Raw genomic sequence first — 27,054 nt, 5'->3', positions numbered from 1 at the left:
GACAGCAAGAGTGTTAATAAACCACTGATAAAGTATGTATAGTAAGAACTGGTATTTATTTTATTGCCACTAATTTTTAACATTATTGTCAATTATTTTTATGTTTTGTTGACACTTCTCTCACTTTTGAGGGCACTTAGTAGGTGCTGTATACTATGGCAATGGGCAGTCAATACATCACTCTGTATTTGAACATCTCTTTTCACAGCTCTTCCTGTCCCATGAAGATCCAGAAGTATATACGGATCAAGAACTGGGAGACCGGCCAGCTATTCTACGACACCCTGCAAATGCAGTCCACGATGGTTAGTTAAAAAACATTACAGTCAGTACAGTACAGTGTCATTGCAATAAGTCTACAGTCAGTACAGAACACAGTGTCATTGCAATAAGTCTAGAGTCAGTACAGAACACAGTGTCATTGCAGTAAGTCTAGAGTCGGTACAGAACACAGCGTCATTGCATTAAATCTGCAGTCAGTACAGAACAGTGTCATTGCAATAAGTCTACAGTCAGTACAGAACACTGTCATTGCAATAAGTCTACTCAATACAGAACAGAGTCATTGCAATGAGTCTACAGTCAGTACAGTGTCATTGCAATAAGTCTACAGTCAGTACAGAACACAATGTTACTGCAATAAGTCTACAATCACTACAGTACACAGTGTCAGTTCAATATCAATAAAGTGTGTCAAATGTGTGCCACAGAGTTAAGCTTGACAGGTAGTAATAGTGGATTGTAAGGAAAAGGATGGCTATTATAAGATTGTCTTTTTGTGATAGAATGGATAGAAGCAACAGTTCCTCTTACAGTATCACTAACATTAATCCCCATTGATCTGATCTCTAGAGGAGGGGCGTGTGTGTGTGGGGGGGTATGAATTAGTTAGTCTCCATGCCTGTTCATTAATTAATCCCCATTAGCTGCTATCTATGTGGGTTGAGATGAAGTAATATCCCACCTTCAACCCACCCCCCAATCTTCCTGGAACTGAGAGATCTCCATCCCTCAATGAGCCACTTAGCTCAAGCACACTGACGTGAGTAGATACATTTTCCTGTGCTTGCAGGAGGTACCCTGTGGAGAGCGGAGGTGTTTGGGCTCAGTCATGTTCCCTGAGCAGTTGATCTGCAGACCTTCAGAGGAGCCTGTCAACAGAGAGAGGCTTCTGAGCATGGCAACAGACTTCATCAACCAGTACTACACCTCCATCAAACGGTAAGGAGAAGAGAGGGAGAGAGAAAGCACAATACCAAGGGCACGTAAAGTTGTCAATAAGGCAAAAGTGTGTGTAGGGTGGAGGGGAGGGGTATGTTGACTCATGGAGGGGTGAAATTAAATTAAAGGCATGATTGCAGAGGGAGTATTTTTATTAGGTAGGTATATTACGTTTACAATTAGGCATGCTTAAAATTCAAAGGTAGAGCACAGCACACAGTCACGCTTAAGAATCATGACGTGCAGTTAACATATTGTGACAATCTCTGGGAGGGTGGGGGTTCCTCAGGAGTTATCTGGTGTGATTGTGTGAGTGGTTGAGGGGTAGGGGAAATGCGGTTGGGGTGACTGTAAGTGCAAGCTAGGAGTGGGAGGCGGGGTGTAGGGAGGAACATATGCGACATTAATACGGGCTCAAGCCTTAAAAGTGGCAGGATAATGAAGAAGAGAAAACCAGGTAAGATGCTAGTGCCAGCCTGGAGAGGAGACAGGGAGCTTCATGTAGGAGAGGATCGGTAACTAGGGCGAGAGCTCAGGTGGCTCTGGTCGCTGAAGTGAAGCACGGCTGAGGATAGCCGAAGAGTGGCCGGAGATGCACAAGGGTGACCCAGAGCTGTGGTGGATGGAGCCGGAAGTGACGGAAGTCACTGGGGGTATTGGGGAATGACATCACAGCCCTAATTATAAAGATGTACCCATGCCGGCGGATAGCATGTGACCGCATGGGGCGGGATGCGTTTCTGGGTGCTGTTACACCCATTGAACTCCAGAGCCACCTACTGCTTGCGGGGCCTGCTACCCTGCAGCAGGCCATAAATTAACCATGGCGACTTGAACCCATTCTGTTGCCAGCCCCTGCCCTCCCCAGTACTCAAACTGCCCCAGTTAACACCACAGCCCCAATGCACCTGTGCCAGCCTGTACTTACCGAACCTGGCATGACGCTGGTGGTAGAGCCAGTGTGGATGGCCCTGGTAGTCCTCATGAACAAGAAGGACGGTAACTTGAGGTTCTGTGTGGAGTACCCCTGGCTCAATGTGGTGACCTGCATCGATGAGGCACTGGATGAAATTGCAGGGTCCATGTGGTTCAGCTCACTTGACCTCAGGAGCGGCTACTGGCAAGTAGAGCTCACCCCGGAGGCTTGGCCCAAGACAACGTTCATGACCAGACAAGGCCTGTGGCAGTTCCAGGTCATGCCCTTTAGCCTCTGCAATGCACCCGCCAGGTTATGGGTCATGTGTGGCTGATTGCTTAAGTTGATTTGGTGATTTCTGTATAGTACATTATAGATTTTTTTAATTCATACCTCATTTTCTTTGCTTTCAATTAAGGAAAAAAATAAGAACAAAAAATAACAGTAAAGGTCGTCCAAAGCCTAAATTGGACCTCTGTAACAGGGAGGACTAAAACAGAATTGCCTTTTTAATTGCTCATGGTATGAAAAAATCAAATGGTTGATTGAGAATATTCGCAGTTTGGTTTTTCAAACCGGCTCTTCATGTTACCAATGGATTTCTGTGGGCTACAGTGATTTAAAAAATCTTCCACCAGCTACAAAAATATTTTTTCTACAAATGACATCACTCAAGATTCACCAAGCCCACAATGTTTTTGTTCTATTCAGTTGCTTGCCTTATGTGCTACTTATACAGCAAAGCAGCCCCAAACCATCACACTCCCACCACCATGCTTGATGGTTGGGATGATGTTCTTCTGTTCGAATGCAGTGTTTGGTTTTCGACAAACATGACGTTTCTCACTGAGACCAAAAAGTTATACCTTTGACTCGTCTGTCCAGAGAACATTGTGCCAGAAGTCTTGTCGATCATCTATGTGCTCTTTGGCGAACTTCAGACAGGCAGCAATGTTCTTTTTAGAGAGCAGTGGTTTCCTCCTGGCTATCCTTCCATGAACACCGTTCTTCTTCAGTCTTTTTCTGGTAGTTGAGTCACGAACACTCACATTAGCCAAGGCGAGAGTGGCCTGCAGATCCTTGAATGTTACTCTGGGGTTCTTTGTGACTTCCGGTTTGTTCTTGGAGAGATTTTGGTAGGACAACCGCTTGAACTTTCTCCATTTGTCTGCTTTCTCCATTTGTAGAGAAAGTACCATCTGTCTGACAGTAGATTGATGGAGCCCAAATCGTGAGAAATGGTTTTGTAACCCTTTCTAGACGAATGAGCATCAATAACTGTTTTTCTGAGGTCCTGAGAGATTTCTTTTGATCGTGGCATGACGTGTTTCCACACACCTGTATGGTGAAGACCAAATTCACAAAGTTTCTGATCTTTATATAGGGTGGGGTCTCCCAAACTCACCCCTGAAGATCTACCTAATTATTTAAACACTTGATTCTAATTATCCCCTTAATGAGGTGATAAAACCAGGGGTTCACTTACTTTTTCACATACCCTGAATCTTTATTACCTATTGTTTGTCTAATTCATGCACCATTTTGTTTCAAAAGACATGGAATTGGTTAATAAAAACCCAATTGTATATTTAAGAAAAGACTGGTTTTAATTCAAGAAGGCTATCATGCTAAAACTACGGAATTTCCATAGTTATCACTGGGGTTCACAAACTTTTTCTATCCACTTTCTATATATATACACACATAGTGCCTATAGAAAGTTTACACCCCCTTTCAAAATGTTCATCTTTTGTTGCCTTATAGCCTGGAATTAAAATGCATTAAAATAGTTTTTTTCATTTATCTACACATCCTGCCCCACAACTTCCAAGTGAAAAATATATTCTAGAAATTTAATTAAAAATAAAAACTGAAATAGCTTGGTTGGATAAGTGTTCGCTCCTCTTGTAATAACAATCCTAAATTAGCCCAAGAGTAACCAATCGCCTTCAAAATCACACACCAAGTTAAGTGGCCTCCACCTGTGTTAAATTGTAGTGATTCACATGATTTCAAGATAAAGTCAGTAGTTCCTGTAGGTTCCCTCTGCTGGGTAGTGCATTTCAAAGCAAATACTCAACCATGCGCACCAATGCACTTTCAAAAGAACTCCGGGACAAAGTTGTTGAAAGGCACAGATCAGGGGATGGAAATAAAAATATATCAAAAGCCTTGAATATCCCTTGGAGCATGGTCAAGACAATTATTAAGAAGTGGAAGGTGTATGGCACCACCAAGACCCCGCCTAGATCAGGCCGTCTCTCCAAACTGGATGACCAAGCAAGAAGGAGACTGAACAGAGAGGCTACCAAGATGTCAATGGCAACTTTACAAGAACTACAGGCTTTTATGGCCAAGACTGGTCAAAGTGTGCATGTGACAACAATATCCCAAACACTCCACAAATCTGGCCTGTATGGTAGGTTGGCAAGAAGGAAGCCATTACTCAACAATAAAGCCCACCTTGAATCCTGTTTGAAGTATGTAACACTCAGTAGATTCTATAGCCATGTGGCAAAAAGTTTTGTGGTATGACAAAACTAAAATGTTACTGTGAAGCATGGTGGTGTCAGCATCATGTTATGGGGACTGGGGGCACTTGTCAGGATAGAAGGGAAAATGCGTGGAGCAAAGTACAGAGAAATCCTTGAGGAAAACCTGTAACAGAGAGCGTCCCCTATTTTTCCACATTAATGCCTCTTATTTACTAAATACCACGGTATCTCTGAATAAATAATTGTCTCCTTGTTAAAAATATGCAAACTATTTTAATGAGCAGTTTGTCCCTCAATTGCTGTGGTACCCAAATATGATAAATTTACTATCAATGCTAAATTACTGGTTTGACACATTCTCTTCATTTTACCCTTAAAAGTAGGTCTCTGTCTTTGGACTGCCAAGGATAATATTACAATGAACACTGTACCAGTCTTGGCAGTCAATACGTTTTGGTGGGTAAAATGTAGAAAGTGTCCAGCCACTCATTCAGCAATGGTAGTAAATTAATGCTATATAGGGTACCACTGAACATGTGAGATGCATTGCTCTTTAAATTCCTTACTGCCTATGGCTCTATGCTACAGACACAATCTTGAACTCTGTGAAGACCTTTTGCTGGTGGAGATTATTTTTTTTGATAGAAGATAATGCCCATTGTCATAGTGACAGGATTGTCATGGATTATCTTGAGCAGACTATATACTGTCAGTTATGGACTTGGCCAGCAAAGTCCAGATCTATAATCCCATAGAACACCTTTGGGACCTTCCAGGATGTCATGTTTATTAGCATTGTAACCCTCCATGTGACATCAGAGAGCTTGGTGTTGCACTGACTGAAGAATTGGACAGGATCCCCTAAGACGTCATCTGTCACCTGATTAGAAGCATGTCCTGTTGATGTAGAGAATGCATTTTGCCAGAGGAGCTCATACTCAAAAATGAGACATTCATTTGGACCATTTTCAAACTACCAAAAATTGATCTCCAGAGACCAAGCCTATGGGTATTTTGATTTCCATGGGTCTCATGTTCAGATGTAATTTACTGATCTTTGAAATGTTGTTTTTTTTAAATGTGTATCTCTCTCTCTCTCCTCATTGTTTAAATTTCATTGTTTACTAATTGTTTATTTTTTAATCACTGTGTTTTTTGTTCATTATAACTATGTTATTTTTCTCAAGCAAACAGTTATAACAAAGACACCAAAAGTAAAGCTGGGAGGAGAAAATATTTAAGAAAATATATATTAGCATTGAAACATACACTTGCAGTACAATTCTAAACAGTGCAGAGCAGTTTGTGCGCTTACCCCAGCAGGGCTGTGCTGATTCTATGTGTCTCTGATGCAGGTCCCAGTCCCAGGCGCACCTGCAGCGTCTGAGCACGGTGCAGAGTGATATCAGAGCTACGGGCTCCTACCAGCTGGAGGAGACAGAGCTGACCTATGGTGCTAAGATGGCCTGGAGGAACGCCTCCCGCTGTGTCGGGCGCATCCAGTGGTCAAAGCTACAGGTAACTGGGCTGAGAGTCAAGAGAAGAAAGCAAACCAGCATTGTAATAGCCCACATTTCATACAAATCATGTGACAATTTGACCTTTCAACTCAGCCAGCCTATATAAATGTAGAGTAGGTAGAGAAACGTTGAAAATTCACATTGTCACATGATTTGAATGGATTCATGAAGGCTGTTCAGTCCCAACACTACTTCCAGCAGGATTGTCCAGACAAGCTCAAACTAAGGTAAGAGCAGATTTAGTGAAAACAATACTTCGTTATTGGAGCAGGAAAACATAGAACCATTCAGGATGATTGCAAATACCATAAACAAGCAAGGGAATGTAAAAACAAAATGAAAAGCACATCTGAATGTACTCACTCTTAAATAAACTAGTAGCAGTTCAGGGTTTTTCAAAATTACCAGCCCAGACTGATTATATTGTTCTTTTGTCTTGTTGCAGATGAGAATCAAATGTACAGCGATGGCGCAGCATACCTCTGACTTTTCAAAAGCTCTGTACATTCAGACAATTAAATAACTGATAGAGAATCTGACATTTTTCATGTGTATATATATATATATATATATATATATATATATATATATATATATATATATATATATATATATATATATATATATATATATATTTATTTATGCCTATAGAAAGTCTACACCCCCTTGAACATTTTTTCACATTTTGTTGTGTCAGTGCCTCAGAGTTTCATGCATTTAAATAAGGATTTTTTCCCTCTTATCTACACATCATACTCCACACTGTTAAGGGGAAAAAAGTTTTTATTGAGAAAAAAAAAAAAAGTATTAAAAATACAAAACTGAAAGATCATAATTGGATAAGATTCCACCCCCCTGAGTTAATACTTGGTGGAAGCACCTTTGTTAGCAATTACAGCTGTGAGTCTGTTGGGATAGATCTCTACCAACTTTGCACACCTAGATTTGACAATATTTGACCATACCTCTTTACAAAAGCCCTGTCAAGTTCCTTGGGGAGCATTGATGGACAGCAATCTTCAAGTCATGCCACAAATTTTTGATTAGATTTAATTTGGGGCTGGGCCACTCAAGGACATTTACCTTTTTGTTCCTTAGCCACTCCAATGTAGCTTTGGCTGTGTGCTTTGGGTCGTTGTCATGCTGAAAGGTGAACTTACGTTTCAGTTTCAGCTTTCTTCCAGAGGGCAGCAGGTTTTCCTCAAGGACTTCTAGGTACTTTGCGCCATTCATTTTCCCTTCTATCCTGACAAGTGCCCCAGTCCCTGTTGATGAGAAACATCCCCATAACATGATGCTACCACCACCATGCTTCACAGTAGGGATGGTGTTCTTTGGGTTTGCGCCAAACATAACGCTTTGCATTTAGGCCAAAAATTCCATTTTAGTTTCATCAGACCACAAAACTTTTTGCCACATGGCTACGGAATCTCCTGATTGTTTTTTTGCATACTTTAAATAGGATTCGAGGTGGGCTTTGTTGAGTAATGGCTTCCTTCTTGCCACCTTACCATACAGGCCAGATTTGTGGAGTGCTCGGGATATTGTTGTCACATGCACACTTTGACCAGTCTTGGCCATAAAAGCCTGTAGTTCTTGCAAAGTTGCCATTGGCCTCTTGGTAGCCTCTCTGTTCAGTCTACCTCTTGCTCAATCATCCAGTTTGGAGGGACGGCCTGATCTAGACAGGGTCTTGGTGGTGCCATACACATTCCACTTCTTGACCGTGCTCTAAGGGTTATTCAAGGCCTTTGATATTTTTTTTTATACCCATCCCCTGATCTGTGCCTTTCAACAGCTTTGTCCCGGAGTTCTTTTGAAAGCGCCTTGGCTGAGTCTTTGCTTTGAAATGCACTACCCAGCAGAGGGAACCTACAGATACTGCTGAATTTATCCTGAAATCATGTGAATCACTACAATTTAACACAGATGGAGGCCACTTAACTTTTATGACCAATAAAATAACTACCCATATAGCGTAATGTATGCTCTTGCTGTACTGTGTTGGGGCCTGCTTAACCTCTGCTTCATGTCTCTCTTGGATCAGTGACTTTCTAAAACATGTTCATGGTTATCATTCAAGTTTGTCTGTATGGTAGACTCATGGGAAGGTAGAATAGAGGCTGCTGTGTTGTCTAGTAATGGTCTGAGCTGATGAGATAAGGTTTACACATTACACAAGGATTGCACATATAGCACAGTAGCCTACCTGGAATGAAGGAAGGTGAGGAACTTATATTCAGTGGTATCATGGTTAGAGCTGACAGACTTGGATAGAGTGGTCTAGTGGTTAGAGCTGAGGGACTGGAAGGCAGTGTGGTCTTTAGTGGTTATTTGAGCTGTGAGAATGTGCACTTGGGTTTTGTTAATTAGTTTGGTTGCAATTTATGGTTTATTCACTAATTTATTTAATGCTGTTTATTGTTATTTATATTGATTACTTACCAGTTCTGTAACATTAATGGTTTGTTTTTGCACAAAAAATAGTGCTAACTTACCCTGGTGATTTCTGAAAATGGCCCAACATTTGTTTCCATACTGTAGCACTTCCACAAAAAGTCACCACACAAGAGTCTGTTTGTAATAGTATACTCTATATTTAAATGCAATGCTTTTGGCTCTAACGGAGCTGTGGTTCAGGGTATTTGACTCAAGGTATTTGAGAAAAAAAAAAAAAAAAAAACATGGGCGAGTTCTTTGTGATACATTATCTCTCAGATCCCAATGTAATATCCCCCGTTTTTTTACTTGTTTCTATTCACTGTCTACAGACATGATCAACTGGGTATTTATTGTGTATTTGTGAGGAAACTGCAGAAAAGTTATAGGTTATTATACAGTAATTATAAGGGAATTAGCATAGCATAACATGGTTAGTATTACTTATATAAATACATTCTATTAATTATGTAGTGATTGTAAATTTCACTTTTTTGCATTAATATTGTTTTATTATCCTCTTAATGATCATTAAACTCCCAAAGTGGTAATTATGTATTGTTTACATGGCATTTATTTACTGTATGTTCCCCTCGCAACCTGATGCCTCACAAGTCGCAAAAGAAAAAAAGATTAATGAAAACTAGAGCTGTTGTCAGTTTGTATTTGCAGAGGCCAACACCAATCTTACAGACACTCAGAAATCAAATTTATTATATATTTAATTTACTGTGAAATCTCCAGGATGCTTTTGGTCACACAAAACTCTAGGCTTAGAAATACTAAAAGAAACATAATACATTAAATGACAAGTGTTTGACTTTCTGCAGGTCTGCTACTGGCAAGTGTTTCATCATTGGTACTGTTTGAATTCTGGTATCAACTAGTCAGGGCTGTTGTGTAACAATCTTTTGTTTGTGGCTCCACAGGTGTTTGACGCCCGGGACTGCAGCTCGGCTAATGAGATGTTTACTCACATCTGCACCCACATAAAGTATGCCACCAACAAGGGCAACCTGCGGTGAGGAGAGTACATTGTTTCTCTGTGTAGCGTAGAGTCTGCATACTCAGCCAAGCCAAGGTCTGGATAAACCGCAAGCTCTTCTGTCACTATGGGTGGCACTATTAAAAGGTGCAGAGTTAAGGGCTGGGCCGAATTTATGTAATCGGGCCACCTCTTATTAAAAAATACATTAGTAACACATCTTTGAGTTCATCTGAACACCATAGATAAATAACAATTTTAAGGTAAAACTAAAAGAAACTAAGTCAAGATGGTAACCTTTTGGCTAGTATCTCTGTTACACTGAAGGCGGCACTAGCCAAAACATTTGTCTAACACACTTGCAGGATTAAACTAAGTCACCTTTAAGTCTACAGGTTAAAATAGCAATTTGTGGGAAATAGCTCAAGTGTGTCATTTTCGGGACACCAATGCAAGCTGTATTAACATAAATGATATGAAATGATAGCTGGATACATGTGAATGAGTCACATTTGATCTTAAATAAGGCAAGCTATGACTATCCTTCAAATTCTTTCCCTACTCACACAGACAGTTACGTCACAAACAGATGTTGCTACGTCTGGTGTAACCCTTCTCATTCACAAAAATGCAGGACACACCAAAAAAAAAAAAAAAAAAATCTTTAGCATAGTTTGGTGGCCATATTTAATTTGTAATTTTTATTTTCTGAAATCGTTACGGCGATTGAATCGAAACTTTGCATACATAGTCTTGGCAAGATTGGCTATGAAGTTTGTTAAAAGCAAGTCGCTACATAAAAAAAACAAAACATTTTTTTTATTCTTATTAAACTTCTTTAGTCTACCACCAGTGTCCATTGTTTGTTTGTTTATTGATTTCTTTTTTGTTTACATGAAGCTTAAAATTCCTATACAAAGTGTGGGTAATATAATTTATGCTTAATACATATGAGCCAATTGTTTTTTTTATATATTTTGTTATAGTCACTTAAGTGTTTATCGGGGTATAAAGATGTGTTTTCTTAGAAGAGGAAATAAGTAGTTAATACCTGTACATTCTAATTGTAGTTTATGTGGCTGGTTTAGTGTGATATAAAACAGAAAAGTTTACAGACTGTCAGCTGTATTAATTTATACATATACAGGTTAGGAATCTGACATTAGATTATGGTTGAATTATTAATGCACATGAAAGCTTTTTTAGGTTATTATTATTATTATTATTATTAATAATATAATAATAATAATAATAATAATAATAATAATAATATTTTAGGTCAGATTCTGACCTAATCACAACGTTTGCCACACAAAATGGCGAGAGCCAGTCAAACTAAAAGGAATGTCCCACTCCAAGAACCTCCTACTCCTATGGTAACCCTCTCTATATTACAGGGATCAACATCCCTTAAACTGACCTACTATTGTTGCTTCCGAAATCCCGGCCTCCCAGTCCTGGCTGAGCAGCCTTCACGAGCACCGTCCTGCAGTCGAGGGGTTCTGTGTAGTGGTTACTACAGAGCGGATGCTTCCCTCCACGATGTAAACAAACTTGTTCTAGATCAGCGCCCATCTATATAGCAGTGGCCTTGCAGCTCCTTGAACTGTGGCACAGAGACTTTTTGAACTCTGTGCAGCATCCCTGGGCATGCTACCCCAGCCAATCCAGACCTCCACTCAACGCTGGGCAGTCTAACTGCCCAATCGGTTGCCAAGCAACGCAGGCCCTGTTGTTCAATATACAGATGGTTGAGGCTTGGAAACCTGTATCTGATCCACTGGGAGAAGCTGGGTGCCAGTTACTGACTATGCCCACCTTCCCCCCTTCTGTTCTTCCTCCTCTCTGCAGATCGGCCATCACAATTTTCCCGCAAAGGTCAGAGGGTCTCACGGATTTCCGCATTTGGAACCCTCAGCTGAATCGCTACGCCGGGTACAGCCAGCCAGATGGCTCAGTCATTGGGGATCCCGCCAACGTCGAGCTCACAGAGGTCAGTCTGCCTTATAAAAGTTTGCCATAGTAAAAGCATAGCAAAGCATAATAAAACAAAGTGAAAGCATGGTAAAGCATAGGAAAGCAATGTAAAAAATAATGAGGTATGGTAAAGTATATTAATAAACATGGTAAATCAGGGTAAATTATGGTTAATACATGGTATTACCAAGGAAAAAGCATGGTAAAAGTGCAAAAATACCATAGTAAACTTGTATTAGGGTGGACACAGCCGGGATAACCTCTCTTGCACCCAATCAACACTTCATTGATTACAGACTAATGGAAATATAACTGTGTACTGCTCCAGTATATTGTTCCCTATGCTTGTACAGTACTATAACCTTTCCTCAGTAGACATGGCAGATTCTACTCCAGTTTACTGTCACCCTGTGCTTGTCCTCGCAGCTCTGCATGCAGTAATATACAGTACTTTGATATACAGTATACAGGTACATGACTGTGTCCTGCTCTAGTTTACAGTCACCTTGTGGTTATTCTCACAGCTCTGTATGCAGTCATATGTCTTATTCTACAGCACATGTCTGTGTCTGCCCCAGCCCACCTTGTGCTTGTCTCCACAGCTCTGCATCGAGATGGGCTGGAAGCCTCGTTACGGGCGCTTCGACATCCTGCCCCTGATCTTGCAAGCAAGGGACGAACCACCTGCTTTCTTTGAGCTGCCGGCCGAGCTGGTCCTGGAGGTGTCCATCACACACCCCACGTGAGTCCTGAGCACACGGTGCACACTGACCACAGGAAGAACAACCCAGCCACTGCTGTGTAGATGTGGCTTCTGTTTCCAGCACTGTATATTTATCAATTGTATAATAAAAGTATGAAGGACAAGAGTGATGGCAAAAAATGTAATATTTACTATGAAAGTTATTTCACCTTTGATAGAATTACCATAAGGGATACATCTACCAAAAATAACTTTGTTGTTTAAAGATGCAGAGATTTGAGATAGAGATTGGTATTTATTTACTCACTGCTGCCACAGTTGCAGTGGGGCCAGAAATACAGATTGTATAAGATAGAGTGAGAAATATATGTAGTATGAAGAATATTGATTTAGAAATGTCCTTAGTTTTATGTATATGAAATTTAAATATTTCTGAGTCATAAGAGGAATTTTCTTTGCCCTTGATTTCCACCTCATCTAAAGAGCCTTTTGTGGTCATATTTTTTATATGCATATTTTAGCTGACCCTATTTAAAAGGTATCATAGAAAAAAAACTTCATACCTTGTACAAAGGAGTATGTCTATCTCAAATCTCTGTATCTTCAAATCTGCATCTTTAGGGTGCTGTGTGGTCCAGTGGTTAAGGAAACAGGCTTGTAATCAGCAGGTCTCCAGTTCAAATCCCAGCTTAGTCACTGACTCATTATGTGACCCTGAGCAAGTCACTTTACCGCCTTGTGCTCCATCTTGTGGGCGAGATGTTGTTGTAAGTGACTCTGCAACTGATGCATAGTTCACACACCCCCTAGTCTTGTATTTTGTAAAGTGCTTTGTGATGGTGGTCCACTACAAAAGGTGCTATATAAAAAGAAAAAAAATATATTCTGGCTAGTGATAAGAACAAATGTTTTATTGCTAGTAATTTAAATTGATGGCTTGTCTCTCTCTCTCTGGTAGGTTTGAGTGGTTTGCGGAACTGGATTTGAAGTGGTATGCGCTCCCCGCAGTGTCCAACATGATGCTTGAGATTGGAGGGCTGGAGTTTACAGCAGCCCCCTTTAATGGGTGGTACCTGGGCTCTGAGGTCGGAGTCAGAAACTTCTGCGACAACCACAGATACAACATCCTGGAGGTATCATCACTATTTTTTACTTTAGTTACAAATCAGGTATTTTCCTGAAAAACACAGGGCTTGCTGCTGAAATAATCCCAAAATATCTGTGTAGAGAATTTAGTTGCAGTCGCCTGAAGAAGAGAGCGGAATGGTCTGCTTTTCTGTTGTCCCTGCTCCTTGCAATACAATGCTTTGTTTGACTGCACCACCTGCCATATTAAAATATCTTATTACTGTGGCAGGCTGGCGAGTGGATAGAGGCCCAGAGACAGACTGCAGTTCAAAAAAATAACTATTTTATTATAAATAAACACAAAAATGAAAGGGCACAAGGGCCAAAACAAAGCAATTTAAACAGAAAGACAAAAAAACCAAAAACTTACAAAAATAACAATTTCCAGGCTGGGCAATGCCTTCACTGGATTCAAACTTTCCAAACAACCAACCAAAAACCCAACCTGCTTCCTCAGCTCCCTCCTCAAATGAGAAGCAGAGGCCTCCTTTTATGTCAGGTGGCTGGGCGCTGATTGATCGTTAATTAAACTAATCATCTAATCAACCCCAGCCACCTGAACACAATGAACCCAGGCAGGTAGGGGAATTTAACCCCATCCCTGCCAATTTCTAAAGGGCAGAGCTGTGCTCTGCCACAATTACATATAATGGTCTTTTTAAAAATGAAATTCACTAAATAAGAACCATGCAAATTAAGCCAGTTATTAACAAGGGTAGAATTACATTTTTCATAACAATAAAACAGCTGGCTAACAGCAGTGTGTAACAGAGCCCCTTTCCATGTTCTAGTTATGTATCTCGAGTAAACACCAAACACAATGTACAGGACACAACATTATCCGGTTTTGCATCGATCTCACCAATACTTAGCAGGGCATCCTTTGAGAATGAGACATTTCTGCAGTTCTAATTTATCAATGAAAGTTGGAATAAAGCTCTGAACTGCTCATTTCAACATCGATCCAAAAGGGCTATATGTTGTATGACCTGCTATGCTTAGTAGAGCTACTAAGTACAGCAGTAGTACCAATAGCTCCAGTACGGTTAGTCTCACTTAGAGCTTACAACCCCAAGACTAAATCAGATGTCTTATGTGTTAATATTAGCAATGTCATTTCTGTGTTGCACAAGCAGTTGTCATTCCTCTGGGTTCCTTGTTTCTCTGCTGTAGGAGGTGGGCAGACGGATGGGGCTGGACACCAAGAAGACCTCCTCCCTCTGGAAGGACAAGGCTGTGGTGGAGATCAACATTGCTGTGCTGCACAGCTACCAGGTAACACAGTCTCAACACCAACTTGCTGCTCAGAGCACAAACCTGTACCCCAGGACCAACCTGGGGCAGCGTAGGTACACAGGTGTAACTGACCAGCACTGCAATCTGGTGGCATGGTGAATAGAACTTTTACATACAAAAATTGAGAAACAATAGTGATGTGTTAAATTGAAAGCAGGGGGGCAGGGGGTGCCAGGGGGCCAACCTCAGTGGTAGAAGCACTCTCCAGTGGATCTGTTTCTTGTTGGAAGCGATACAAAAAGTTTGCTCTTATTGTGGCAAATCTTTTGATTATTTTATTATTAAAGTCAGGAATAACTACATCAGACATCGTATCTTTTTCAATTGATAACATGGCTAAAGCATTTAATTGTTGGGATTTCATACTGTTTCTCAAGAAGGTTTTTATCCGCTTCAGTGTTTATGCCTCTTCTGTAGTCATCGGAGTGGTAATAACTATCTTCACTAGTTTTGTAATCTCCAGAAAAATTCTGTCCAAGTTGTTATATATCATCAGTTCAAGCATACTTAATGCATTTTCAGCATTTTTTAAATCTTCTGTTTCATACACTGTTTGTAAGTCAATGACGAGGAAGTCTTACTAAGCACTAGATATGATTGAACTGTTTCCTCAAAACAGTCACTCTGCAGCAATTTGCAGAGACAAGATGTTTTCTGAAGGCAAACCGTTATTTTGCGTGAGAGATGATGATGTCACAAATTTGCATGGCAGCTGTCATAATCTTCTGTGGTATTTGGGCCCCTTCTTTTTGGCATTTGTGGCAGGTTCTCAGGGAGGCTGGGTTCCATTGTCCTAACAGATGCTCGGATGTCCTGATTGCTTTGAACAAATTGAGTTATCGCTTCATTTGCATCAACAGATGTAATATTCCTTGCATGGAGATTCCCATACAAAATATCCACCTTCTTCATTATCTTTTGGAACAAGTATATGAAGCACAGAAACTCTATCCATGAGGCTATGGCAAAAACTATTAGCTTCTCTAACTGTGACACTGTTAAAGTCACCTGAATCACTAATTGTTTGAAAACACTAAGAGGTGATTGCGCTGTTCAAACACTGTCTTTACTGATTGACTAAGAAAATTCCACCTTCATTCAAAACAGCAGTTTTCTTTGGAGAGAGAGAAAAAAGTTAAAAACCATAGATGGTCTGGCAAAAAATTTTAACCTCTGAAACTTGACTTGCTGCTTGTCCCATGCATTACACTAGCTCCATCGTAGCTCTGTGCAATTATTTTAGCCTTTTCACTTTCTTCTCTGAATATAGCATCTAGCTGTTGTATAATGGCTGTGGAAATAGCGTCAGCATTTCCATGTTGCAACGCAACCCATCGCTCAACAACACTTCCAGTTTTGGGAACAATGTACCTAAAAACTAGTACACTTTGAGAAATATGTGTAATGTCACTGGTTTCATCGACTTGAATAGTAACATAATCAGTCTGTTTCAGTTCTTTCACAATATTTTCCATGCAGACCTCTAACATACAGCCTAGAAGTAATTTTCTACTGTCTTTGAGGTGCCTTTAAAGACTGTGACTCCCTCAAGTGTGTTTCTAATTGCATGCTCAAGCTTTGAAACAAAATCTACCAGCCCAAGAAACACACCAGGATTGGAAGATATTGATGAGTCATGACCTCAACAGGCCAATTCAAAAGCTCCACAGAACTTTATGCATTCAGTGATGTGTGCAAGTATGTGTTGGTTTTTAGACACTTCTTTGTTACGCTTCTTTATGGCATTTTGGTAAGCAGTGCTGAGCTGGACAACAATATTCACTGTCCCTAACATACCTAGATGCATTTCACATGTTTTACGAACTCCTGAGTTTTCATGTTTCTTTTTTTTTATTTAAAGGAGAGATGTTGCGGGTCTGTAACTCCGGTTCTTGACCATGCTGCATCAGTGTCAACCCAAGCCTTAACAAAAAGGAGGCAAAGAAAGCAAAACAGTGGATTATGGTTTTCACTTGCACAACAACATGACCTAAGCTTATACCACAACTCGTTAAAAGTTTGATTGTGTGCCAGTCCTCTGTCACTATTCACCTGCACTCATTTTATTGGAGGTCTGCTGGGTCCCAACCTTTTGATCTGCAGTTTCTGCACTTTCTCCACTGTAGCAAAATTATTAGCAAGCAAATATTCTACCGTATTCATGTCTTAGAATATAAAAACGTGGCAATATACAAAAAAAAAAAAAGATTAAAAAAAATAAAACACACTGAATGTACTCTGAAATTTAAATGTGTACTTATTTAAATTTAAGTTATCCCTGAATCTAAATCAAGTTCAAAGACCAGGAATAGGAACAAATAAGACCTTAAATGGAAGTCACAAATAAGGCCAAAGGAAAAAGAAAATAAAAAAGCACTGAAATTAACAATGAAGTACATTTTAATTTTAATTTTCAGGAACCAACAGATCATTTATATAGACCTACGACTGATTAGTCATTAAGTACTGTAATCTGGTGAGGGGTTGGGGTAATTATAGATTGTGATAAACACAGAGACACAGAGATATTGTGATATGGTTTGAACACCACGGTGTCTGTATACAGTGCCGAGAAAAAGTTTGTGAACCCCAGTGATAATTATGGAAATTCCGTAGTTTTAGCATGATAGCCTTCTTGAATCAAAACCAGTCTTTTCTTAAATATACAATTGGGTTTATATTAACCAATTCCATGTCTTTTGAAACAAAATGGTGTATGAATTAGACAAACAATGGGTAATAATGATTCAGGGTTTGTGAAAAAGTAAGTGAACCCCTGGTTTTATCAGCTCAATTAAATGCATAATTAGAATCAAGTGTTTAAATAAATAGGTAGATCTTCAGGGGTGAGTTTGGGAGGCCCCACCCTATATAAAGATCAGAAACTTTGTGAATTTGGTCTTCACCATACAGGTGTGTGGAAACATGTCATACCACGATCAAAAGAAATCTCTCAGGACCTCAGAAAGACAGTTATTGATGCTCATTAGTCTAGAAAGTGTTACAAAACCATTTCTCAGGATTTGGGCTCCACAAATCCACAGTCAGACAAATGGAGAAAGTTCAAGACCACAGTCACTCTACCCAGGAGTGATCATCCTACCAAAATCTCTCCAAGAACAAACCGGAAAATCATCAAGGAAGTCACAAAGAATCCCAGAGTAACATCCAAGGATCTGCAGGCCACTCTCGCCTTGACTAATGTGGGTGTTCATGACTCAACTACCAGAAAAAGACTGAACAAGAATGGTATTCATGGCAGGATAGCCAGGAGGAAACCCCTGCTCTCTAAAAAGAACATTGCTGCCTGTCTGAAGTTTGCCAAAGAGCACATAGGTGAAGCACAAGACTTCTGGAACAATGTTCTCTGGACAGATGAGTCAAAAGTAGAACTTTTTGGCCTCAATGAGAAGCGTTATGTTTGGCAAAAACCAAACGCTGTGTTCGAACAGAATAACCTCATCCCAGCCATCAAGCATGGTGGTGGGAGTATGATGTTTTGGGGCTGCTTTGCTGCCTCAGGACCTGGACAGCTTGCCATCATTGACAAAACCATGAATTCTGCATTGTATCAGAAGATTCTAGAGGAGAATGTCAGGCCGTCCGTCCGTGAGCTGAAGCTGAACCAAAAGTGGGTCATGCAGCAAGACAATGATCCTAAACATACAAGCAGATCTACAAAAGAATGGCTGTAGAAGAAGAAATTCCGCGTCTTAAGAATAGCCTAGTCAAAGTCTGTACCTAAACCCATCGAAATATTGTGACCTGAAGCAAGCTGTCCATGCAAGGAAGCCCTCAAATGTCACTGAGTTGAAGCAGTTCTGTAAGGAGGAATGGGCCAAAATTCCTCAAAACCGATGTGAGAGACTGACCAACAGTTACAGGAAATGCTTAGTTGAAGTCATTGCTGCTCAAGGGTGCGCCACCAATTACTGAATCTAAAGGTTCACATACTTTTTGTTGAATCATTTGTGGATAAATAAATGTTGAGAAAGTATCATGTTTTTATGTCATTTGTTTAATCAGGTTATCTTTCCCTATTGTTAGGACTTAGATTAAGATCTAATAACATTTTAAGTTTGAAATATGTGAAATATGCAATAATAGACAGTCTGATGGCTCAGAAAAAAGTTTTTTTTTTTCCGGGTTCAGGTACTCATCCAGTCCAATAGTCCATTCCACTACTCGAGATCTAATTTTGTTTCAAAGTCGTAGCCAATATATCCTTTGTTTGTTTGTTTCGTTCTTTCTTTCTTTCCTTCTCGCTCGTTCTCTGTACGTCTGCCGTCCTTAAAGTCCTTTTCTTCACCACTACACTCAGACTCAGTTTGCTGGACAGAGCCTGCTTTTATAGGTGCATTGATCCACGGCACCTGTCTCTTATTGAGCTTGTTAGTGCTGAATAACAAATGACAAAAAAGGCGAAGGTACACAGCGGCCATCAATTACCCTACCCTCTGACATATTATAGTATTTAGTGTTGCATAATGTCATTTATTTACAGTTATCTGTGAGTTTACAATGTTCCAATGTATATAAGTCAGTATTCATGTTGCTTACCTACTAGCTTTCAAATTACTGTGCGTAGTCGTTACTTCGTCTCCACCACCTCGATGTAGCGAGTCGCACTTCATTGCGAGTGCGTGCGTGGAAAAAGCTGCATATCTGTGCAGCTGTTGAAGTCCATGGCCTTGTGACTTGGTGATGTAGAAGGTCATAATCTGTGCAGCAGACTGAGAAAAGTCTTAGGAAATTTAAACTGGAAATTGATGGTCAAATATTTTTCGGACTTGCAGAATTTTCGTACATTTGGCCATTTTTGCAATTATCGATAGGTTGAAATAATCGTAGAAATCCACACTTTCAGAGATGCAGAGGCTTGATGAGGCTCTTCTGTGCAGCATTACCATCTGGTTTGCTGGTTCCTCAGCACCAGAGAATTGTCTGCAAGAGCTGTTGAGTGTGCTCTGTAAGAAAAATGCAGTCACAAGGGTCACTGAAATATTAACAGTGACAGAGCCAGACATTATATATCCCATGCACCCCTGGTCCCTTTTTGCTGTGAGATTAAAATTATATTATTCAGGCAGGGTGCCCCCGCCCACGTGCATTTTTTATGTTTCATGTTGTATGTGGTGTGTGTCATGTTGTCTGTTATATGTGGATATAGTGGTGCACATAATATTAATTGGGCTATTTAGCACGAGTGTTGTAATATGTATTTTTAGGTACAGGGATTGCACAATCACTTCAAGTGCAGATAAAATGTGTATTAGTATGAGAGCACAGGGAGTGCACAGATTAGTTCACGTGCTGCGATTCAATTGAATAATTAATTAGTAATTGAATCCTGGCACAATTGTACATAGAGGCACGTTTCATTCACTTGGGGTTGGGTGTGTTTGAGAGTGGAGAACAGGAGAGGAGAGAAATAAATTATAAAATCAAAACAAATGGTACTCATGCGGGAGGACTCGCATGATACTTGTTTGGCGTTTCGTCTAATGTTTGTTTGTCTGCCTATTTGTTTTGGCCACCTCACCGTTTGTTTTGTTCAGTGTTTTGTATTTTGTTAAATCTTTTTATTTATTAAAACGTGCAAGCAAGCGCATTCACATTTCATTTGACTCGCAGTGCTGTGTGTTTCTTACGGGTCTGATGTCACCACTCAGGCCCGCTTGTCCCAATTATCTAGAAAGTGTAGGGTTTTATTACGGTCACTAAAATTAGCAATAAAAGAAAATGACTCCGAGGCTTGTCTGCACAGTTCAGATATTTCTTACTGTTTTTCTACTGTTGATATCAAGAGGTACACTAAGTAAAGACGCGTCTGTTTCGGCAGCTGGCGAAGGTGACGATTGTGGACCACCACGCTGCCACAGAGTCCTTCATGAAGCACATGGAGAATGAGTATCGCACGCGAGGGGGCTGTCCTGCAGACTGGGTGTGGATCGTCCCACCCATCTCCGGCAGCATCACCCCTGTCTTCCACCAGGAGATGCTGAACTACTTCATCTCACCCTTCTTCTCCTACCAGGTACCCCAAATCAGCAGGGCATCTTTCTCACAGTGCACCCCAAGAGGCCTGCTCTCCAATGTGCAAAACAAAATCGTACATAAGTCCTTGATCCAGCAAAACAATCATTCTCACACAAATTTCATTCTACCTGTCAATAATGAAAGGTGCACAAATAAAGGAATGTAAAGCACAATTGCCCTGGGGTAACGTGAGCCATTTATACTAGAGTAACGTTGTTATTATTTGTATTGATTAGGTCTATGTAGGATACAGTCTGTAAAAAATCTCTCTTCCTCACTGTGATTGTCTCTCTTTCAGCCTGATCCCTGGAAGCTCCCGGGTTTCTCTACCAAGAAGAAGTTAACCTTCAAGGAAATCGCAGAGTAATGCTGCTTGCTGACTAACCCACACTCCCAGTTGGGCATTCTCCACTTAGTGACTTGGTGTTCATTGTGCTGTTTAGTGTTTAGTGCTGTTTACTATAAACTGCACTTTGAGATCTATGTAAGTAATGATAATGCAAAACAGATAAGGTTTATGTAATTACTTTTGCTTCAGCACAGCAGTCTTGTCAATTGAACATAATTATACAGCTGTGTTAGCTGGGCTAACAGAATCTCTGGAATCCTCTACACATCACAAGCATTTCCCAGCAGACGAGTGCTCATCGTAACTTATTCTCATAGTTACTCTGGGATGAGTAAAACCCGGGACACTAATAATGAAATGATTCCATTTGGAATTAAAGCTTGCTCTGTTTTTATTTCAGGGCAGTAACGTTTTCTGCCAGTCTGATGTACCACGCCATGGCAAAGCGAGTGAAAGCCAGAATTCTGTATGCCACGGAGACAGGCAAATCTGAGACCTATGCACATATGCTGTGTGACATCTTCAAACAGGCCTTCAATCCTAAGGTCGGGGATAGAGGAAATTGCTCATGTAATACCTCTTTTGACAATGGTGTTCAGAGGTTTTTGTAATTGTGACAATGCCAATTAGGGATTTTTCAGATGAAGAAAAAGATTTGTATACATATGTTATGGGTTTCTGGATGTGAAGATCCATCCTCTTAATTGTTGATATTTACGGAGTCTGGACTATATTGTTTAAGACATGACCACTAATGTTATGTAGTTTATAAACATTTTGATTCAAGCAGAACAAAGAAAAAACACAACGCGTGTATCTTCCTCAGAATAGATACACGACAATTGCTAACTGGAGATGAATTAATCCAATCATTGAACAATACATTAAATAATATACGTAGACAATTTAAACATCATATAACATTTCTGGAAAAACATTGCTATCCAATTAAAAAACTATTTTGGAATAAACTATTAAATATACTTTATATATATATTTAATTGTTCAGTCATTACACCACTTTAATATATTGAAATATTTAAAATATATACCATTACAGATCATACTACATTTAATATACAAATATGTCAGAAACTTTTGTACTCTCATTCCACTTAACCTGCAAAAAAGATTAAAGATTCAAGTTGGCATGTAACAATTAATCATCTAGTATTTCAGAGAAATGGAATGAAATCGAGGATTTTATTGTGGGTTCTATTTTTTAAAAAAACTCAATAAAAAGCTGCTTTTTGTAACAAAACCTAGTAGTAACAGAATCTGAAGGATAATACAACTCATTAGTGTTTTTACACACTTAAGAGATTTGTTTCGGCATGTTTCAAACTAATGGAAAGCTAGCTTTTTAGTACAAATATGCTTTTATATTTATAGACAAGCAAAATGTGCAAGTCAGTGCTGGGGATGGGAAACACACAGCAACATATCTAAATAGAAATGCAAAACAAGGAGAGAAAACAACACACACTGTTCAAATAGTGTGATATTAATGCACTCTGTGTTCTGTTGGTTGGGTTTGAGTGATGTGCGGTACTGTGAGATGGTTGACACACTCTGTTTCCCTCTTATTTGCAGGTCGTCTGCATGGATGAGTATGACATTGTCAACCTGGAGCATGAGAATCTGGTCCTGGTCGTTACCAGCACCTTCGGGAACGGAGACCCGCCAGAGAATGGAGAGGTGATCAAACTTTCTTTTTTTATCTTTCTTTTCTCAAGACAAACTATCTGGTTACACAGATTCCAGTTAGCACAAATCTACCTCATTTTACTTTTAAGTTATAACAACTCCTTTGATAACTGTCAAAACATGTGGTGACAGCAATTGCTGAACAGAATGTATACTGTGAAATAAAGGAGACATTTATGGATCAACATTTCATAAGCCCTTAATTCAAAACCAAGGTGCTGTAATTTGCTGTGAATCTGCCCCTTGTGTGGAAAAGTTGCAGAATTAGAACATGTAATGAGCATTGTTCCCTTTCAAGTAGGGAATATTAACCATGACAAAATGGGTGTTCCCCTTTAAGACACCCAAACCTGAAAACTTTATACCAAAGACACTCGTCAGAGGAGGGTGCCGTAGTGCTGCTCTGCCTCCAAGATCATAAACTCACTATTCACCCTGACAGTATCGACATTTTCCTTTTCAATCTAACCTGATTAATATCAGAGAGTTGACAGCAAATCCTCCTGACTATTTTCACGCTCCTTTTAGCAATTGATTTCAAAGAAGTGTGGAATTAGTACGGAATCGCTATAATAATTATTTTTATTATTTCTAGCGTGCTTCTGTATATTTTCTGTGTATTCTAATGTTTCAGTTACTGGAAGGTAAGCACAAGTGGTTTGCTTAGCTTGTTGCTCAGTGTTGTATACCATGTCCTTGTGACAGATTGGGTATATTCATAGAACATTAGGGTGGGTCCTTACTAATGTTTTTATTCCAGCCTACGCTGGTATTTGAATCAGACACAAGACGGTGTAGTTTTTAAAAAAAAAAATTATGTATGCTCCATGTCCTTACAGCTTTGGTATACCCACCCATTTTGTAATGGTTAATATTCCCTACTTGAAGGGGAACGTTAGGTTATTATCATAACCCTGGTTCCCTGAAATAGGAATATTAACCATTAACGTAGGTGTAACAGAGTGAAATCCCTCCCTTACTAAATTACAGCAATGGACTTTTTATGTGCTGATAGTTTGTATATAACGAATGTACATAAACATAATACTGAAATGTAATACAAAATGCTTACTGGAGCTTGTGGCCTGCGTTCCATGAGCTGCTGCGAGTGTTGTTCAGTGAAAAGCGGGCGCGCACTTCATGTGCATCTTTTCAGGGAGTTGGGGGTGCGCCTAATGTTGTTCTATGTAAGGGGGGGAAGAAGAAATGGTAAATGATAATTTTAATGCCACAATAGTAATTGAATGGGACAGTTTAATGTACACATATATATTATTGAAGTAAATAGCCCAGATAGGTTGTTTTATTGTTTAATTATTGGTTGTTATTAAACATCTAACATGTAACGGAGTTGTGTAAATGCCAGTCTGGCGATCAAACAATAATCCTCCGGCAATACACACCGATGTGTAAAGCACAGAAGAAAACGACAATGAAATGGCTTGCAGACCAAATAAATAATACAGGTTATCCGCACCACAGTAATAACACAGTACACGGTCACCAGTCCAGGTGGGTGTTGTAGTGCTCGTGGTGGGTGATAACAATTTAACAGTGACAGTGGTGCAGTGTTGTTCCGGGTAGGTAACAGCTCCAGAGACGTGTTAGTGATGGTCTGTCTGTGATTATTCCTGCACTGCATCACCTATGCACCTGTTCATAATCAGCAGCCACTTTGCCATAGGCCCTATTTATCAACGTTCGCAAACCCCTAAGGCAATCGCAAAACACTTTTGCGGACAGTTAGCGCACCAAAATCAAACGCATATCTGGGCAGACTTTGCCCACCTATGTGATTTAGCAACCCTGTTTTAGCTCCCACGTGGTTGGTGCTGGACATGGGTTGAACTTTAGCGGAGTGTCCTTATTTGCGTATAACTGTAATGATTTAGCAAACTGCCAACAGTGCTAGCGTTTGAATGGGAAGCAGGTAAAGAAAAGAGAGAGAAAAAAGAGAGTGCACTGGATTTCTATGTGACCAGACAGAGAAAGGAGGAGGAGGAGATGTCCCCAAATATTTAGAAGTCATCTGTTTTTTCTGAGCCTTTCTGAAACATAATGTATGCAGCAATTTTGCCTCAACAGACAAACAATTACTGACTGACTGAAAAATCTGCCAACTGCTTCAGGCTGACCTGGAAGAAGACATTGTTTGCCTATAGCACTAAGGGTACCTGCTGAACTAACATTTTATACCACTGGCTCGTCCCACCTCTACATGAATCGTAAGGGGCCAGATTCTGTCAACTTGCAAGTAGTATGTGATGCCAAAAACTACTTCACTATCCTGGCTCCCCTTATGACTCGTTTATCCTCGCTAATTCACAGGTGGCAGCTACGTTTCAGCTGGATGACAGTCTGAGAGGCTGGTTGATAGGGGAAAATAGGTATCCACTGAAGCGGTGGCTACTGACACCGCTGCTCAACCCCATGACCCCTGACAAACAGAGGTTTAACCGTAGCATTAAATGTGCTTATACTGTAATTGAGCAAACATTTGGAATCTTCAAAATGCGATTCCGATTTTTGGATGTCTCTGGGGGAACACTACAGTACACACACTCCTCAAAAGATAAGGAACATCATCCTGGCTTCTTGTGTTTTACATAACATAGCTCTCTGTAATGGATGTGATGTTAAACTGTGGCAAAGTGGTAAGGTAATCTGCAGGTGAATAACAGGTGATGTAATCCAACTGAAATAAACAGGCAACAAAGTATGGATGAAATGGTTTGTTTATTAATTTGTAATCCAGGTGGTCTGATGACAAGGCAGAAAAGAATAATTTTCTGGCAATACACAGCAATGTGTATTGCACAGTAGATATAAAGGGTTGCAGTCTCTCCAATAATAACTTGCTACAAAACACCCACGATGTACAAACAAGGTCACCAGTCCAATAGTGTGTGCTGTAGTGCTCGTGGTGCAAATACAATTAATCGTGATACACAGTGCAGTGTTGTCCGGTTTTGTGCTGGCCCTTGGTAACAGCTCCAGATCATGTTAGCCGTCTAACAATGACAACAAGCAAACATTTAGACACGACAAAACAAGCAAAACACTCATGATACAATACGATAAGGGACCTTCCTGGTTTCGTAACACAAGGATGAACAGACAAAACAAACAAGCACGTGCTGGTCCTCCAGCACGACGTAGCAATTGCTTTTCTTTGCTTTTTCTCCTTCTCTCTCTCATTTCTCCATGAACATCCAACCCTGAGTGAGTGCTTCGTGCCACTATATATACAGCTGTGCCAAGATTCACTTGAATCTCGACACATGAACTAAATTGTGCAATCCCGTGCTGACATATTATTACATACTTTATCTGCACGTGAAGTTATTGTGCAATCCCTGTGCCTAAACACAACTATATATTTTAAATAACTTGTGTTACACAGACTCATGTATATCCTGTGCACCAATACATATACACAAACAGTAACACACCACATGCAACATTTAATGACATAACACACACATGGGCAGGGCACACTGCTACATGAACATGCAGAGGAAATATTACAGGGTTTGAGGGAAGCAGATGCTGAACTTGAAGCCCCAGTGTTGGGTGTTGCAGATGCTAAGTGCCAGGTAGGTCAGACAAAGTCTTATAGATGACTTTTTTTATTTTGTAAGTATTCACTTTACCCCTCCAGGCTGCTAAAAAAAAAAAATGTAGCCTTGCTTGAGGAGCTTGGCCTTTAATTTGTTTCCGCTTTTATCTCCTTTCTTCATTTTTTTTTGGTTTCAAAATGGCCCCTGTTCACCATTGCAGAGGCAGTGTGGTCCAGTGGTTAAAGTTCAGGGCTTGTAACCTGAAGTCCACCAGTTCAAATCCCACCTCTTCCACTGTGTGCCCCTGAGCAAGTCACTTCACCTCCTTGTGCTCCATCCTGCAGATGAGATGTTAAATCAATGTCCTATTATAAGTGACTCTGCATATAATGCACAGTTCACAGCCTCCCTCTGTAAATCACTTTGTGATGGTGGTCCACTATGAAATGCGCTATATAAAAATATTATTATATTAAAGGGAATGTTGAATCCTTATTGGTTGTAACCTTACGCCACCCCCCTCCACTGTGCTTTGATTGGCTGGGTGCATGATTTGCTATTTGATGTGCGTTAGCCCAGGCATGAGATTCGACTTCAAATCTGTCACGACGGGTCACTAACGCTGTCATTTTTGCCTGAGCGGAAGCTGCTGCTCACATATTTGCTAAATAGGGCCCTAAAACTCAATGCAATAAATCTGTATTGGCAATCTTTCTGTG

At 40.1% G+C, this 27,054-nt stretch overlaps 1 protein-coding gene across 1 annotated transcript in view; it reads left to right on the top strand.

Moving 5' to 3' along the window:
• Positions 1 to 27,054, top strand: part of LOC121314660 (nitric oxide synthase, endothelial-like) — a 42,329-nt gene that overhangs the window by 3,648 nt on the left and 11,627 nt on the right. Inside the window, exons 2-13 of the mRNA XM_041248133.1 lie at positions 209 to 305; positions 1,073 to 1,221; positions 5,988 to 6,150; positions 9,521 to 9,612; positions 11,428 to 11,569; positions 12,156 to 12,295; positions 13,215 to 13,389; positions 14,558 to 14,659; positions 20,523 to 20,717; positions 21,018 to 21,082; positions 21,469 to 21,613; positions 22,662 to 22,766. Of these exons, the coding sequence (XP_041104067.1) occupies positions 209 to 305; positions 1,073 to 1,221; positions 5,988 to 6,150; positions 9,521 to 9,612; positions 11,428 to 11,569; positions 12,156 to 12,295; positions 13,215 to 13,389; positions 14,558 to 14,659; positions 20,523 to 20,717; positions 21,018 to 21,082; positions 21,469 to 21,613; positions 22,662 to 22,766 (1,570 nt within the window). The remainder of the gene's footprint in view (positions 1 to 208; positions 306 to 1,072; positions 1,222 to 5,987; positions 6,151 to 9,520; positions 9,613 to 11,427; positions 11,570 to 12,155; positions 12,296 to 13,214; positions 13,390 to 14,557; positions 14,660 to 20,522; positions 20,718 to 21,017; positions 21,083 to 21,468; positions 21,614 to 22,661; positions 22,767 to 27,054) is intronic.

The sequence above is a fragment of the Polyodon spathula genome, chromosome 4 (assembly GCF_017654505.1).
Source record: "Polyodon spathula isolate WHYD16114869_AA chromosome 4, ASM1765450v1, whole genome shotgun sequence".
Classification (NCBI taxonomy): domain Eukaryota; kingdom Metazoa; phylum Chordata; class Actinopteri; order Acipenseriformes; family Polyodontidae; genus Polyodon; species Polyodon spathula.
Note: the sequence above shows the minus strand (reverse complement) of the source record. Positions and strands in the feature narration are given on the sequence as shown.